The sequence below is a fragment of the Schistocerca piceifrons genome, chromosome X (genome assembly GCF_021461385.2).
Source record: "Schistocerca piceifrons isolate TAMUIC-IGC-003096 chromosome X, iqSchPice1.1, whole genome shotgun sequence".
NCBI classification, from domain to species: Eukaryota; Metazoa; Arthropoda; class Insecta; order Orthoptera; family Acrididae; genus Schistocerca; species Schistocerca piceifrons.
The window spans coordinates 396,620,462-396,634,378 of NC_060149.1; the positions used below are offsets into that span (position 1 = coordinate 396,620,462).

The following is a 13,917-nucleotide window of genomic DNA, read 5'->3' on the forward strand; positions in this document are numbered from 1 at the left end:
TTTACTAGACATATCCATTTCATTCCTACCACGTGGTGTCTTCCCACAGCAACTGAAAATTGCAAAATTAATACCCCTATATAAAAAAGATGATCCGCAGTGTATGGGGAACTATAGGCCAGGGTCACTACTGTCAGAGTTTTCGAAAATTATTGAAAAAGTGTTCCTTTCGCAACTAACAACATACTTCAACAAGAACAATATTATTTCTGAATATCAACATGGCTTCAGGCCACAGTGGTCAACTGAAACAGCCACTTTCAATCTGATAAACTATGTCTTAAATGCAATGGACAACCACAGGAAAATCTCAAGTTTATTCTTCGCCCGAACAAAAGCTTTTGATGTGACTGATCATTCTGTGCTCCTGAGAAAGCTTGAATGGTATGGTGGGAGAGGTGTGCCAAATCAGTGGATTAAATCACTCTCAGGTAACTGAAATTAAGTGCATGGAAGGAAATGAACATCAGGTACACCTTTCAGAACCATGTGGAATAAGGTATGGTGTTCCACAGGGCTCTACTTTAGGTCCCTTTATTTTTTGGGTATACATTAATGATTTTCTGTTGCACATTAGGGATTCTGAACCAGCACTGTTTGCAGATGACACCAGTCTATTGATTGAAGGAAATAAAGAAGAAAATCTTACTGTATCTGCAAAAGATATTACGAAAGAAGTGTTTTAATGGTTTATCAGAAAGAGGCTAATAGTTGATCCCCCAAAACACAGTACTCATGAATTTCCACACAGATCAAAACAAAAATGTAGCAAAACCAGTAACATGTATAGATGACCAAAACATTAGAGCTCACTGAAACTAAATATCTTGGGATTCATATCACGAAATCTTAAATGGTAATCTCTCATATCACATACCTAAATTCAAAACTAGGAAGACTAGCTATGTACTACCATTCTTTGCAACAATATTAATGCAGAAACATTTAGGGCTGTAAACTTTGCTCATGTACTTTCAATACTGAAGTGTGGTATCATTTGCTGCAGAAATGTACACCAGACTATAACAGATTTCAGGAAACAAAAAGCAAATTATAAGAATAATGTAACAAGTGAGCAGCAGAAAACCATGTAAACCTTTCTTTAAAGATCTAAATATCTTACCCCTTCCCTGCATTTATACATTGGAAGTAGCTGTAAAAAAAAAAAAAAAAAAAAAAAAAAAAAAAAAAAAAAAAAAAAAAAAAAAAAAAAAAAAAAATAAATAAATAAATAAATAAATAAAATAAAAATACTGAGAAAAGAAGACCTTCCTTATCAAAACAAGTGTCCATGATTACAGTACCAGGTCAGAGAGTGACATTACATGTTAGTTGTTGTAACACCATTTTATGCCAAAAAGGTGTATATCATGCAGAAACTATACAATTATACAACAGATTATCATGACATATAAAATCTCTTTCTGAACTACAGAACTTCAAAAAGTCTGTGACAGCCTATCTTCTACAAAATTGCTACTATTCAATCTCACAGTATCTTATACAAGAAAAAATATAATTTGTATCTTGAACGGTAAATAAGTTGAAAATGTACAGTGCTTAATAAAATATGTAATTATTAACTGTATAGATCCAATTTGTCATAAAAATTTAAATGACGTATGTTTGATGCTTGTAAAACCAATAGCTAAAAAGGTTTCCTGTCCGCTATCTTGTGTATGATATATGTACTGAAAAAGAGATTTATATGGACAAACAAATAAATAAATTTCTCTAAAATATTACTGAACCAAGGATGTATTAGTGTAGTTCAGTGGCTCGGCTGTAAAATGCCAGACTAGAAATCCAAAGGTTTTGCATTTGATCCCCAGTCAGTTTTAGGATTTTTGTCTATCAAATATCACTTCTTTCACCTCTGGTGATATTTGTTGATGTGAAAAAACTGCACTGTGGTTTGGAACCCATGTAAAACTGTATGTCCACCTATAACTGGATGGTAAGTCATTTCAGAGTTTGGAAGAAGGTAACAGCATATCACCTACAGCAGCACCATGGCTAGTAAAGCCATGATGACCGCTTTACTTAGAATCTATGACTGGTTACTGGAACAGGCATTCTACAGGATAATAGAAACGTTTGAAATAAATATTATCAGCAATCATCACAAGGAAAGTTGTGGCAGAATGTAAATCCCAGCATTTTGTGTTCAGCCAGCACAATGTAGATGCACAAAGGAGTGTGTGTGTGTGTGTGTGTGTGTGTGTGTGTGTGTGTGTGTGTGTGTGTGTGTGCTCTAGTTTTTCACACGATTTTTTTCTAAAATCTAACAAAGCTTTCTTTTTCTTGTGTGCATGCCTGTTGAAAACTCAATGCTTCTGCTATTTGGTGAACCTATTAACATTTACAAATATATAATAAAAAACTGAATTCACTTCGCTGGTGAAGGAATCACCATACAAGCTGAATCACAAAAACTTTATTCCCAACATCAGATGTGACCATTTTTCTGATCCCAGTAATTGAAAAATCATGAGCCACAATCACCATCTGCATGTGGTGCTGATAGTATCTAAGATTAGTTGCTACAGAATATTTCTGTGGAAACTGTCACATCTGTATGTAATGTCATAAACAGCTCAATATTTGTCAGAACATCTAATCACCTTCCATTAAATCTACCAAATATTTCTGTATTGTTTGCACGTGACACAAATTTTCCCTTCCAGTCCACTTCAGCTTTGCAACTGAAATGCAAGGTTAATGGCACAACTGAAACACGTTTATCTTTGCTTCACAACAATAAACTATTGCTAAATCCAAACAAGGTAATTTATATGCTCTCTAAACCATACTGAAACCATAATGTGTATATGAAACCCATACATATTGAAGGCAAAGAAGTTGAACAAGATGCAGAGAAATTTCTAGGAATGTAGATGGCCAGTTTACTCTTGTGGGACCACCACAGAGAAAACTTGAAAAGTCTCTGTTATGCATCCAGAATCCTTGGAAAGGAATGTGATATTAAAGCTCTAAAAACAGTGAATCATGGGCTTGCACACTCAACAATAGTATACGGCATCCCTTAAGGGGGGGGGGGGGGCTTTTTACAGAAAAAAATTCCTTACTCAATAAAGAATAATGAAAATAATGAACAGAGTGTCAGTGGGATAGACCATTAAAACCATTTTCAAAAACCTTTATGTATTGTAAGTTGCAAGTACACTCCTGGAAATTGAAATAAGAACACCGTGAATTCATTGTCCCAGGAAGGGGAAACTTTATTGACACATTCCTGGGGTCAGATACATCACATGATCACACTGACAGAACCACAGGCACATAGACACAGGCAACAGAGCATGCACAATGTCGGCACTAGTACAGTGTGTATCCACCTTTCGCAGCAATGCAGGCTGCTATTCTCCCATGGAGACGATCGTAGAGATGCTGGATGTAGTCCTGTGGAACGGCTTGCCATGCCATTTCCACCTGGCACCTCAGTTGGACCAGCGTTCGTGCTGGACGTGCAGACCGCGTGAGACGACGCTTCATCCAGTCCCAAACATGCTCAATGGGGGACAGATCCGGAGATCTTGCTGGCCAGGGTAGTTGACTTACACCTTCTAGAGCACGTTGGGTGGCACGGGACACATGCGGACGTGCATTGTCCTGTTGGAACAGCAAGTTCCCTTGCCGGTCTAGGAATGGTAGAACGATGGGTTTGATGACGGTTTGGATGTACCGTGCACTATTCAGTGTCCCCTCGACGATCACCAGTGGTGTACGGCCAGTGTAGGAGATCGCTCCCCACACCATGATGCCGGGTGTTGGCCCTGTGTGCCTCGGTCGTATGCAGTCCTGATTGTGGCGCTCACCTGCACGGCGCCAAACACGCATACGGCCATCATTGGCACCAAGGCAGAAGCGACTCTCATCGCTGAAGACGACACGTCTCCATTCGTCCCTCCATTCACGCCTGTCGCGACACCACTGGAGGCGGGCTGCACGATGTTGGGGCGTGAGCGGAAGACGGCCTAACGGTGTGCGGGACCGTAGCCCAGCTTCATGCAGACGGTTGCGAATGGTCCTCGCCGATACACCAGGAGCAACAGTGTCCCTAATTTGCTGGGAAGTGGCGGTGCGGTCCCCTACGGCACTGCGTAGGATCCTACGGTCTTGGCATGCACCCGTGCGTCGCTGCGGTCCGGTCCCAGGTCGACGGGCACGTGCACCTTCCGCCGACCACTGGCGACAACATCGATGTACTGTCGAGACCTCACGCCCCACGTGTTGAGCAATTCGGCGGTACGTCCACCCGGCCTCCCGCATGCCCACTATACGCCCTCGCTCAAAGTCCGTCAACTGCACATACGGTTCACGTCCACGCTGTCGCGGCATGCTACCAGTGTTAAAGACTGCGATGGAGCTCCGTATGCCACGGCAAACTGGCTGACACTGACGGCGGCGGTGCACAAATGCTGCGCAGCTAGCGCCATTCGACGGCCAACACCGCGGTTCCTGGTGTGTCCGCTGTGCCGTGCGTGTGATCATTGCTTGTACAGCCCTCTCGCAGTGTCCGGAGCAAGTATGGTGGGTCTGACACACCGGTGTCAATGTGTTCTTTTTTCCATTTCCAGGAGTGTATTTGCATTCCAGCAAGTTTCGTTTGTTTCCAATATATGTAGAGAGCCACAACCATGACACAAGAATCAAAGCAAACATTCAACTGGTGATCAAAAGATTGAGCAGAAGTCAAGATGGACTGAGAAATTTGGACAGCATAGGCATCAACAAAATACCCCTGTTGATTACGAGGAAAAGCAATACCTTTAGGTAGGAAGGAAATGAAATGCTAATGTAGCATACTTTTTATTCTGTTGACAAGTAACTGTAGGTAAACTTGCACTCATCCTTTCTACCACACAGTTTAAATCTTACGAAAAGATTTTTTAATCTTGTTGTAAGCATAATATTCTATTTGTTGTATAACTTGCATAGCTGTTTCAGTATAAGTTGCACACACACACACACACACACACACACACACACACACACACACTGTTTATGGTTTATAATATTTGCGTAGCTGCTGTGAGCATTTAATATTTCTATATCTCATAGACATAGTCATTTTTGGCACTATACGTGTCCAGTATTTTGATGTATAATTTTATTTGTTAACTATTAAAAGCAAGTGAAAGTAAGTGGAACTTACTGTTGTGAGTATATACATCTTTTCTTGTTGCATGTGCCCTATGTTATGAAAAAAATACTTACTGTATATTTAACGTTTTGTCATAAGCCTCATGTTTTTATGGAAACACAATGTAAAATTTCCGGGCTTTAAAAATCAAATCAATAAATCTTCCAGGGAAGAATCCTGACTGAGTGATGCATTACATTTGTGGAAAACAACTGCCTTTACATCCTCTGAGCAGGAGGCATTTAGCAATTTTCTGGAAATATTATCTACACTTGTTGAAACTTTGATCATAAAACAGATATGGTTTTCCTTACTTCTTTGATGGCTGTAGAACATGTACTTGTTTCGTTAAAAATATTAGAATAAGGATGTTTCAGTATTCCTGTAGCTTTTGCTATGAAGCCACTGCAGCCCATTTATTTAAGAACACTTAAAAATTGGTCTTTTGTGATTGCCTATATGTCTTTCAACAACATTTAAAATGGGACAGTAATTCCCTAGTCCAGCTGCTACTAATCTCTGACTAATGGTATGAGATGACACAGAATGTTGTAGACAGTCCATTACTTGTTCTTGGATTGGAGGCACATATGTGAAGGGGTTGCACAGTACAATACAGTGATTCCACCTTGTTGTGGTCAGACATGGTCAACCAGAGCCTTGAAAACTAGCGTACCTGCTCTCATGTTCCTATTCAGTCAAACATGGGTCCACTGCCACATCCAAATGCACCAAAACTTTGGATACTGCATGATTCAAACAGCCAGCCAAACGGAGACTCACAATGAGCCACTTTTCGAACTCTGTCAGGTGCAGATAATGGTGTCTCACATGAATATGCAGCATCTCCTGGTACTTTACAGTGATCACTAAACATCTGATGCTGTTCATGCTCTTTATATACCTTATCAGGCCTGGTAATAACACTAAACAAAAACAACACTAATGAAGTCTGGGGACCATTCTACCAGTCACAGAGAATTGCAGCTCTAATCATTGGCATACCTACCGAGTGTGTAATTTTGTACAAAGTTACATTGACCTCAGACCATGTTTCCCATGTGCTTGACTTTTTGGTAAGGCAATGTACACTGAAGCACCAAATAAACTGGTATCAGCATGCATATTCAAATACAGAGATATGTAAACAGACAGAATATGGTGCTGTGGTCAGCAACACCTATATAGGACAAGAAGTGTCTCTCACAGTTGTTGGATCAGTTACTGCTGCTGTGATGGTAGGTTATCGAGATTTAAATGAGTTTGAATGTGGTATTACAGTCAGCGCATAAGCGATGGGACACAGCATCTCCAAGATAGCAATGAAGTGGGGATTTTCCTGTACGACCATTTCACAAGTGTACCGTGATTATCAGGAGTCTGGTAAAACATCAAATCTTCAATATTGCTGTGGCTGGAAAATGATCCTGCACAAATGGGACCAATGACGACTGAAGAGAATCATTTGATGTGACAGAAGTGCAACCCTTCTGTGTAATTAATAAAAGTTAGTTTTTTTTAATGAGCTATAATTTCAACTATGTTTGTGACACACAAATATCTAAATCTAATATATTGAAAAGAAACAATTGAAATATAGATAACACTGAATTTCCTTTTATAACTTCCATAAGAAAATGAAATCAAAACTATTATGATATAAAAATTGGTACACAATCTAATGAACCACTAACATCAAAATCTGCATATTCACAAGGCATTTTGAATTTTGTCAAACGTGTCATGTTGGGTTATAATCCAAGCATAATGTATTTAAATTGTGTGTTAAATAAAAATTTGTAAACAAACTTGTTTTTGACAAATGTTTATTCTAGGATCCTATTTTGATTTTTATAACACTGTAACATCACTTTCAGAGAAAAGTAAACATTAAAAAATGATCTTGTAGTTCTGAAACAAATGCTGAGCTCACATCCTTTGTACTACTGAAAAACAGGAACAATAGATAATATTCCCATAGCTATTGGTCATTATCAGAAGTAGAATTATTATGTGAAAATTGTAAACATCAGTTTTGTATTTGACATGAATCAGGTCATTCATTAGTGACCTAAGGAAGTTAAAATGTAAACATTTTACTGACTCTGGACTAATTGCAGATTTGGCATGAAAAAGTGAGAGGGAAAGATACTGTTTGGATGTATTAAAAGGGTCAATCAAAAAGTTTCTTTTCAAAGGCAGTACAGTCTAGAATCAGTATACCAGTCAGACAAAATTGCTATGAGCACTGAGGCAATCATCACTGGCCACTGTGGCCTAGCGGTTCTAAGCGCTTCAGTCCGGAACTGTGTGGCTGCTATGGTCGCAGGTTCGAATCCTGCCTCAGGCTTGGATGTGTGTGATGTCCTTAGGTTAGTTAGGTTTAAGTAGTTCTAAGTCTAGGGGACTGATGACCTCAGATGTTAAGTCCCATAGTGCTTAGAACCATTTGAGGCAATCGTCTGACTGACACACCAGGTTGACAAAACCCATTTGGTAAAACATGGCATGTCCATGTCTGACAGGAATTATCAACCTATCAAGGTCTTTTTTAAGGGACTGAAGACTTGATAATCACTTGGCGAGAGATCAGGACTATAGGGTGTGTGCTTAAGTGTCTCCCACTTGATTTGGTGTAACTTCTGTGTTACGACATTTGCGATATGGGGAACACGTGTTATCCTGAAGCAGCAGCACCCCTTGGAATACCATTCCATAATGGTGGTTTTGACAGACATGCTGACCTATATACATTCTTCATTCTCCAGTGGATGTCCACCAGTGTTTGTCCTTCATCAACCAAGAAAAGAATAGCACCATGTTGGTCTTGTTTGGACACATTTGCTAATAACATCGCCAAAGTTCATGTTTCTGCATTTATCGCATGCACATCGAAAAGTCATGAATGCCACCCTAATCCTTTGCCTACATGTTGGTACTTATATACCTGCATCAGAGTCAAGCCACATTGCATATATGCTGCACCAGTGCCCTGAAATGAGAACTTTTTGATCATCCCTTATAGAAAGCAGATACATTTTTTAAAAGTTCACTTAATGTCACAGTGTTGCACAGTATTGATGCTCACGATAAAATGTTTATCACACTGAGTTACATGTGGAATCCAATGCTTGAATAAATCATGAAAATCACTTAAACTGATCTCCACCCTTTTTATTTCTGGCAACCAACTCTACTATTATAGGAAGTGTACCTTGTAGATTGTGAACTTCCAAGTGACAACTATGCAGTTTTAACATTTTTAAGATATTCTAGAATAAAGGTAAGTATATGACTACTCGTTTTTCTTGAATGAAGTCAGAATGAGCATAACTGAATGCATATCTAGCATGGAATCAGGTACTAATTCCAGTCAGGAAACCAATTACCACCGTAACATCAACTGTACTGTCATTTAGCTTACTGCTCAAGTCTCTAATATTATGACGGAAAATTTGTCAGTTTCTGCTTTTCAGAATAATTGATATCATTTTGTCCAAAAATAATAACTACTCAATGATCTGAGACTTTATTCTGTTATTTGACTAATGAGTTTTTCCATGGGTCTTTATACAACAGGTGGACAATAATACGGACGTACGACAAAAACAACACATCACCACACCTATTATGGTGTAGGACACCTGTTGGTATTCACAACACATTCCATTTGTCTCATAAATACATGTCCTGTATTGTTTTCAAGGGATTCATATAGAATTCTTCCTGAAAAATAGTGGCGAGTGATTGGAATGACAATGGAGCTGGATATCGATCATGAGCCCTTGTCTACAAAGTAGACTACAAAGGCTCAATAGTACTAAGATCTGGTGACTGTTGTGACCAGGGGAGGAGTGACAATTTATCCTCATACACACAAAATCACTCCTGGACAATGCGAGCTGTGTGAGCAGGGGCCTCGTCTTCTCAGAACACAGCATCACCATAGTGGGATGAAACATTGTAGCATGGGATAGACCTGGTGAGCCAAAATGGTCACATAATCCTTGGTTGTAATGTGAATTTGCAGAGTGAGCATGGGGCCCATGGAACACCACAATATGGTTGCCCAAATCATCATTGAACTCCCACCATGTTTCTTGAGACACAAACTCAGTAGAAGCTGGAAACAGTGTGGAACAAGACTCACCTGACTGAACCAGTTTCTTCTACTGTTCCATAGCCCAGGTTTTATGGCTTTAGCTCCATGTTTTCCTGTTACAAGCATTTGCATCACTGATGTGTGGTATTCATATTCCAGCTGGCCCTGCAATTCTCAGTTCTAGAGCTCCCTTCATGTCGTTTTCCTGCTGACAGGTTTCGTGAATGTGACATTCAGTTCTGTAGTGACTTTTGCAGCTGTCGTCTCTTATTTTTCATCATGATCCTCTTCAATGAGTGTCTGTCATGATCGCCCAACACACTCTTCCATCTTTGTTGTGACTTCAAGGATGATGTTTTCCCACTTTCCAGTATGTGGGAATAAATCTTAGATACAGTGCTTCTTGAAACACCAAAGACTTTGGCTACCTTGGTTGTGGAAGCATCCATCATATGAGTACCAACAATTTATCCATGTTTGAATTCACTTAGCTTTGACATAATGTACTCAAAACTACATAGAACACTGTTCTAACCTTGACTGAGACTTGCGACTTATTGAGGACATTTCACAGGTGGTGTTCATGGTCAAACACAACAGTATAACCAACAGGCATGGCTAGCACTGCATTTGTGTCTGTGCATGCAGTTCTTGTGGTGTTCCCATATTTTTGTCCTACTCCTGTACATGAGTGCAGTTACTAAAGGTTGAAGTATTTATAGTGAGCTATCTGTGCAAAAACATTTGTTTGAACTGGATAAGGTTTCTCACACATTTAATAATACTACAAATTAATATAGCTAAGATGCATTCCATGGCTTTCATAATGTTATCTATTAAATATTTTCTTCAATCATGTGCTCATTTGCAAAGCCGATGAAAACTTCTGCATGTTTCAGCACTTAATGCACCATTCACACATGATGGCAGAGGTTTGTCATACTGTAAGCTTTAAGTGTTTTATAGTTGCAGTCAGGGTATTAACAGCATTCAAACCTTTGTTGTATGCAACATCATTGGAGCCACCATAGATCACAAGGAAGGTTTTATTTGTTAGTTTATTAGAAGTGACAATTATTTCAAGAAGAACTTGTATTTCTGCAATCTCCTGGTTTTAAATAACTTAAAATGGCCATTTAACTTTTGATGCATTTTGTTTCTTGAATGATATCTCAAACATCGTTGTCACACAAAAAATACCACTTTCTTCTTCCAGGTTCCATGGAAAAGATTAGTTTTACTTTTCTGTATCTGACATTACATTTTTGTTATGGTTCACCATGTATATGAATGGAGACTGTTTGTCATGAACTTGTGGTTTGTTGAATTATTGTATCTTCTTTTAACTGAGCCTCATTTGAAATTTTGTCATACATAATTCTCTGTTGCATGTTATTTAAGTTTGAAACTGACTTTGCCCATGGTTGACACAAAATATGTTTCATTTTGCAACAAGCATTTTCAGATAATGCTTGACAAATAAGCTCATAAATCATGTTCAAGAAAAGAAATAAATGATAGGTGTTAATGCATAAATCATACATTACTCAAAGATACATCCAAAAATAATAGAATTATACCTGTGCAAGTTCTTCGGTCTTCCATGAGATTATATCCTGGTGGGCAAAGACACCTGAAGCTCCCTTTCACATTTTGGCAGTGGTGAGAACATACAGATGGATCAACAAGGCATTCATTAATGTCTGAAAACATACAATAGAATAAAATTTGTATTGTCACATAGCATAACACATAAAAACTGGAGCATGAGTGACTCATTAATTGCTACTGTTGCTTGCAACTAATGAACAGTATGTTATAAAATTTCAATAAATTAATTACATTACAGAATAAGTGTATACAGTTCTCTACACATTTCAATAAAATCTACTCTCAGTCAAATACAGTTTTTAAAATCACAAATTATATATGAGAGTAAACTGATAACATTTTTATTAGAAAGCAAAAATTTATAGGTATTTTTATAGGGTAGTTCACTATTTTCTAGTGAAGCTTGTTGGCTTGATTTTTCACCATATTGTAGACCCTGCCTGTTCTGTTTCTCTCTGGTCAAGGTTGAGGTTTCATTGATCCCTGGTAGTCCCAATCAATTGGCACATTATTCGAAAGTTTCCCAAAGGCTCAAGGGGAGTTGATAATGTACCACCTTCAATAGCATTTCGTACCATATATCCAATTCAGCTACTGTATGCAGTAGGGTTTAAAACATGGGAATGGATAGGGGTAAAAACAGTTCTGTAGAACTATGATATATCATAACAATGGCTGTATGTAGCAATAACTGAAAACATCAGAATGGGTATAGGTAAACATCAATTCTGTAAAACTGCCATACTTCATAAATTGAGCACTGAAATATAAAAGACTGCAAATACTCTGTAATAGTATCAGTATGATTCTCAAAGTTGTGCTGATGACTATATAAATTTATGATTCTTCCTCCTGAATTAAATTTAGCATTTGTACTACTTGTGGGTGATTGGACAACACTGCTACATATTCCATTATATTTATTACCAACATAATCTATTGTGAGACATGTATAACTTACCTTTCCTCACACTTTTTTATGCTAGATATCCACAAGTTAGATTCAAAAGATTCACATATCACAAACATATGAATCATATATTTTTAAAGGGACTTAAATCAATTGACATACATTTGTGGGAAATTCTGAAGAATGGTGGAAATTGTGTAATAACTTTATATGGGCATCTTTACTGGCACTGTTATATGATGCAAATTTGAACAAAAAGGTCTTGAACCTAAGATCTTCAGAAAAAGACTGTCTCATGGTGACGAGGGTAATCAGACTCCCTCTACCTCTAAAACAGGGAACAAGGGAGGAGTCTTATACTCCCACTTCTCAAGATAAAGTACTACAGCATCAGTTTTCAGGATGGCAGTTATCCAACATGGACATCCACTGGCCAACATGACTTGCAGCAGATATAACTTATTCACATGGCTCTCTTTTAGAAGACTGGGGCTGACACAAGTCCAGGATCCAGTTTCAGGACGGTCTATCTGGACAAAGGTGCTCTTATGTTTGTGTGTGGAAGGGTGGGAACAGTGTAGTGGTTTAAGCAGATGGTGCCTACGATCTTTTCATGGGAAGAGGACAAGCTGCTGGTCAAGACACTGGCTGGGCTCTTTAAGAGTGCAAAGGTATCAATTTGGGCACCAAAACTTTTTAAGCATACTGCTCCAAAGACTGTTCAAGAAAATAATGATGCAGAACAAAAGGGTCTTGACAGAGTATTTGAGGGTAATCAACCGAAAGGTTATACCGGATGGTCAAATCCTTGCAGTAGAAGTCAGCAAAAAATTCCTGGCATTAGGAGTTCCACGAGCGAATTTTATTATATCATCTGTGTGCTTTAATGGTTTAGTTTCTGCGTGTAAAATTAATATCTAATAGCCACAGTTCTCACATTTTCATTTGTGTTGGGAAGTAAACTGATTTTGTGACATAGTCAGGGTTGAATTATTTAGTTTCATCTGAGTTGAATGTTTCGGTAGTTAGGTTTTTCAATATCTGCGTATTATTAGACACTGTTCCTGCGTTTTCGTCAGGGTGTACAGTAGAGTTGTACAGCATGCGCCAATAGTCTGTTTATCTGCATAGTTTAGTTTTCCATGGTCTTTAGTATGGATGGAGACTGCGATTGTTGTGTGCGAATGTGAACCAAGTTGGTGACACTTCGCCCTCAGCTTCAGGCTGTGATGGCTTTGGTTACACAGCTTGAGGCTGCAATGGATGGGCATCACTGTTGTGGGCCAGCCGTGGGGATCCAACAGATGTCCAGCATGTCCAAGTCCTCCAATCAGTCCTCACTGGTGGCCAACCCAGTTACTACTGGCACTGAGGTTGACCCCTCACCTGTGGTCGACTGGGAGGTCACCTTTGGGCAAAGCAGGCAGCGAAAGACTTCCCAGGTGGCCGCACATAAGGCCTCCCCAGTTTGACAAACAGGTTTCAGGTGCTGTCTATGGCTGACACTGTCGCTGAGCCAGATGCTGTCGCCTGTCCTGTTTCAGAGGAAACCACTCAGCCTGTAAGGTCCAGGCAATCACAGAGGGTGTGGTTATTGGTAGTTTGGAGCTCCAACCTTAGGCATGTTAAGTGGACCCTTATGGACTTGGCTGACAAGAAGGGAAAGAAAACCAACATGCACTCCATACCGGGTGGAGTCATTCCAGATTTGGAAAGGGTCCTCCCGTATCCCATGAAGAGCACAGGGTGCAGCCAACAGCAGGTACGTAGGTACGAATGATGTGTGTCACTTTGGATCAGAAGATATTCTCTCTGGTATCTAGCAGCTAACAGAAGTGGTAAAGGCTACCAATCTTGCTTGCAAGATGAAAGCAGAGCTGGCCATTTGCAGCATAGTCGACAGGACCGATTGCGGACTTCTGGTACAAAGCTGAGTGGAGGGTCTGAGTCAGAGGCTCAGATGGTCAGCGGCTGAGTAGACTGCAGATTCCCTGACTTATGCCAAAGGGTGGTTGGGTTTCGGGTTCTGCTGAATAGGTCAGGTGTCCACTCTATGTAGGAGGCGGCCACATGGGTAGCAGCAGCTGGGTGGCGTGGACTGGGCAGTTTTTTTATGTTGGAGGGTCT

At 39.5% G+C, this 13,917-nt stretch overlaps 1 protein-coding gene across 1 annotated transcript in view; it reads right to left on the minus strand.

The window, feature by feature from the left end:
- The window catches only part of LOC124723147 (hemicentin-1-like), a 754,903-nt gene that overhangs the window by 74,922 nt on the left and 666,064 nt on the right, over positions 1–13,917 (minus strand). Inside the window, exon 51 of the mRNA XM_047248337.1 lies at positions 10,850–10,972. Within this exon, the coding sequence (XP_047104293.1) occupies positions 10,850–10,972 (123 nt within the window). The remainder of the gene's footprint in view (positions 1–10,849; positions 10,973–13,917) is intronic.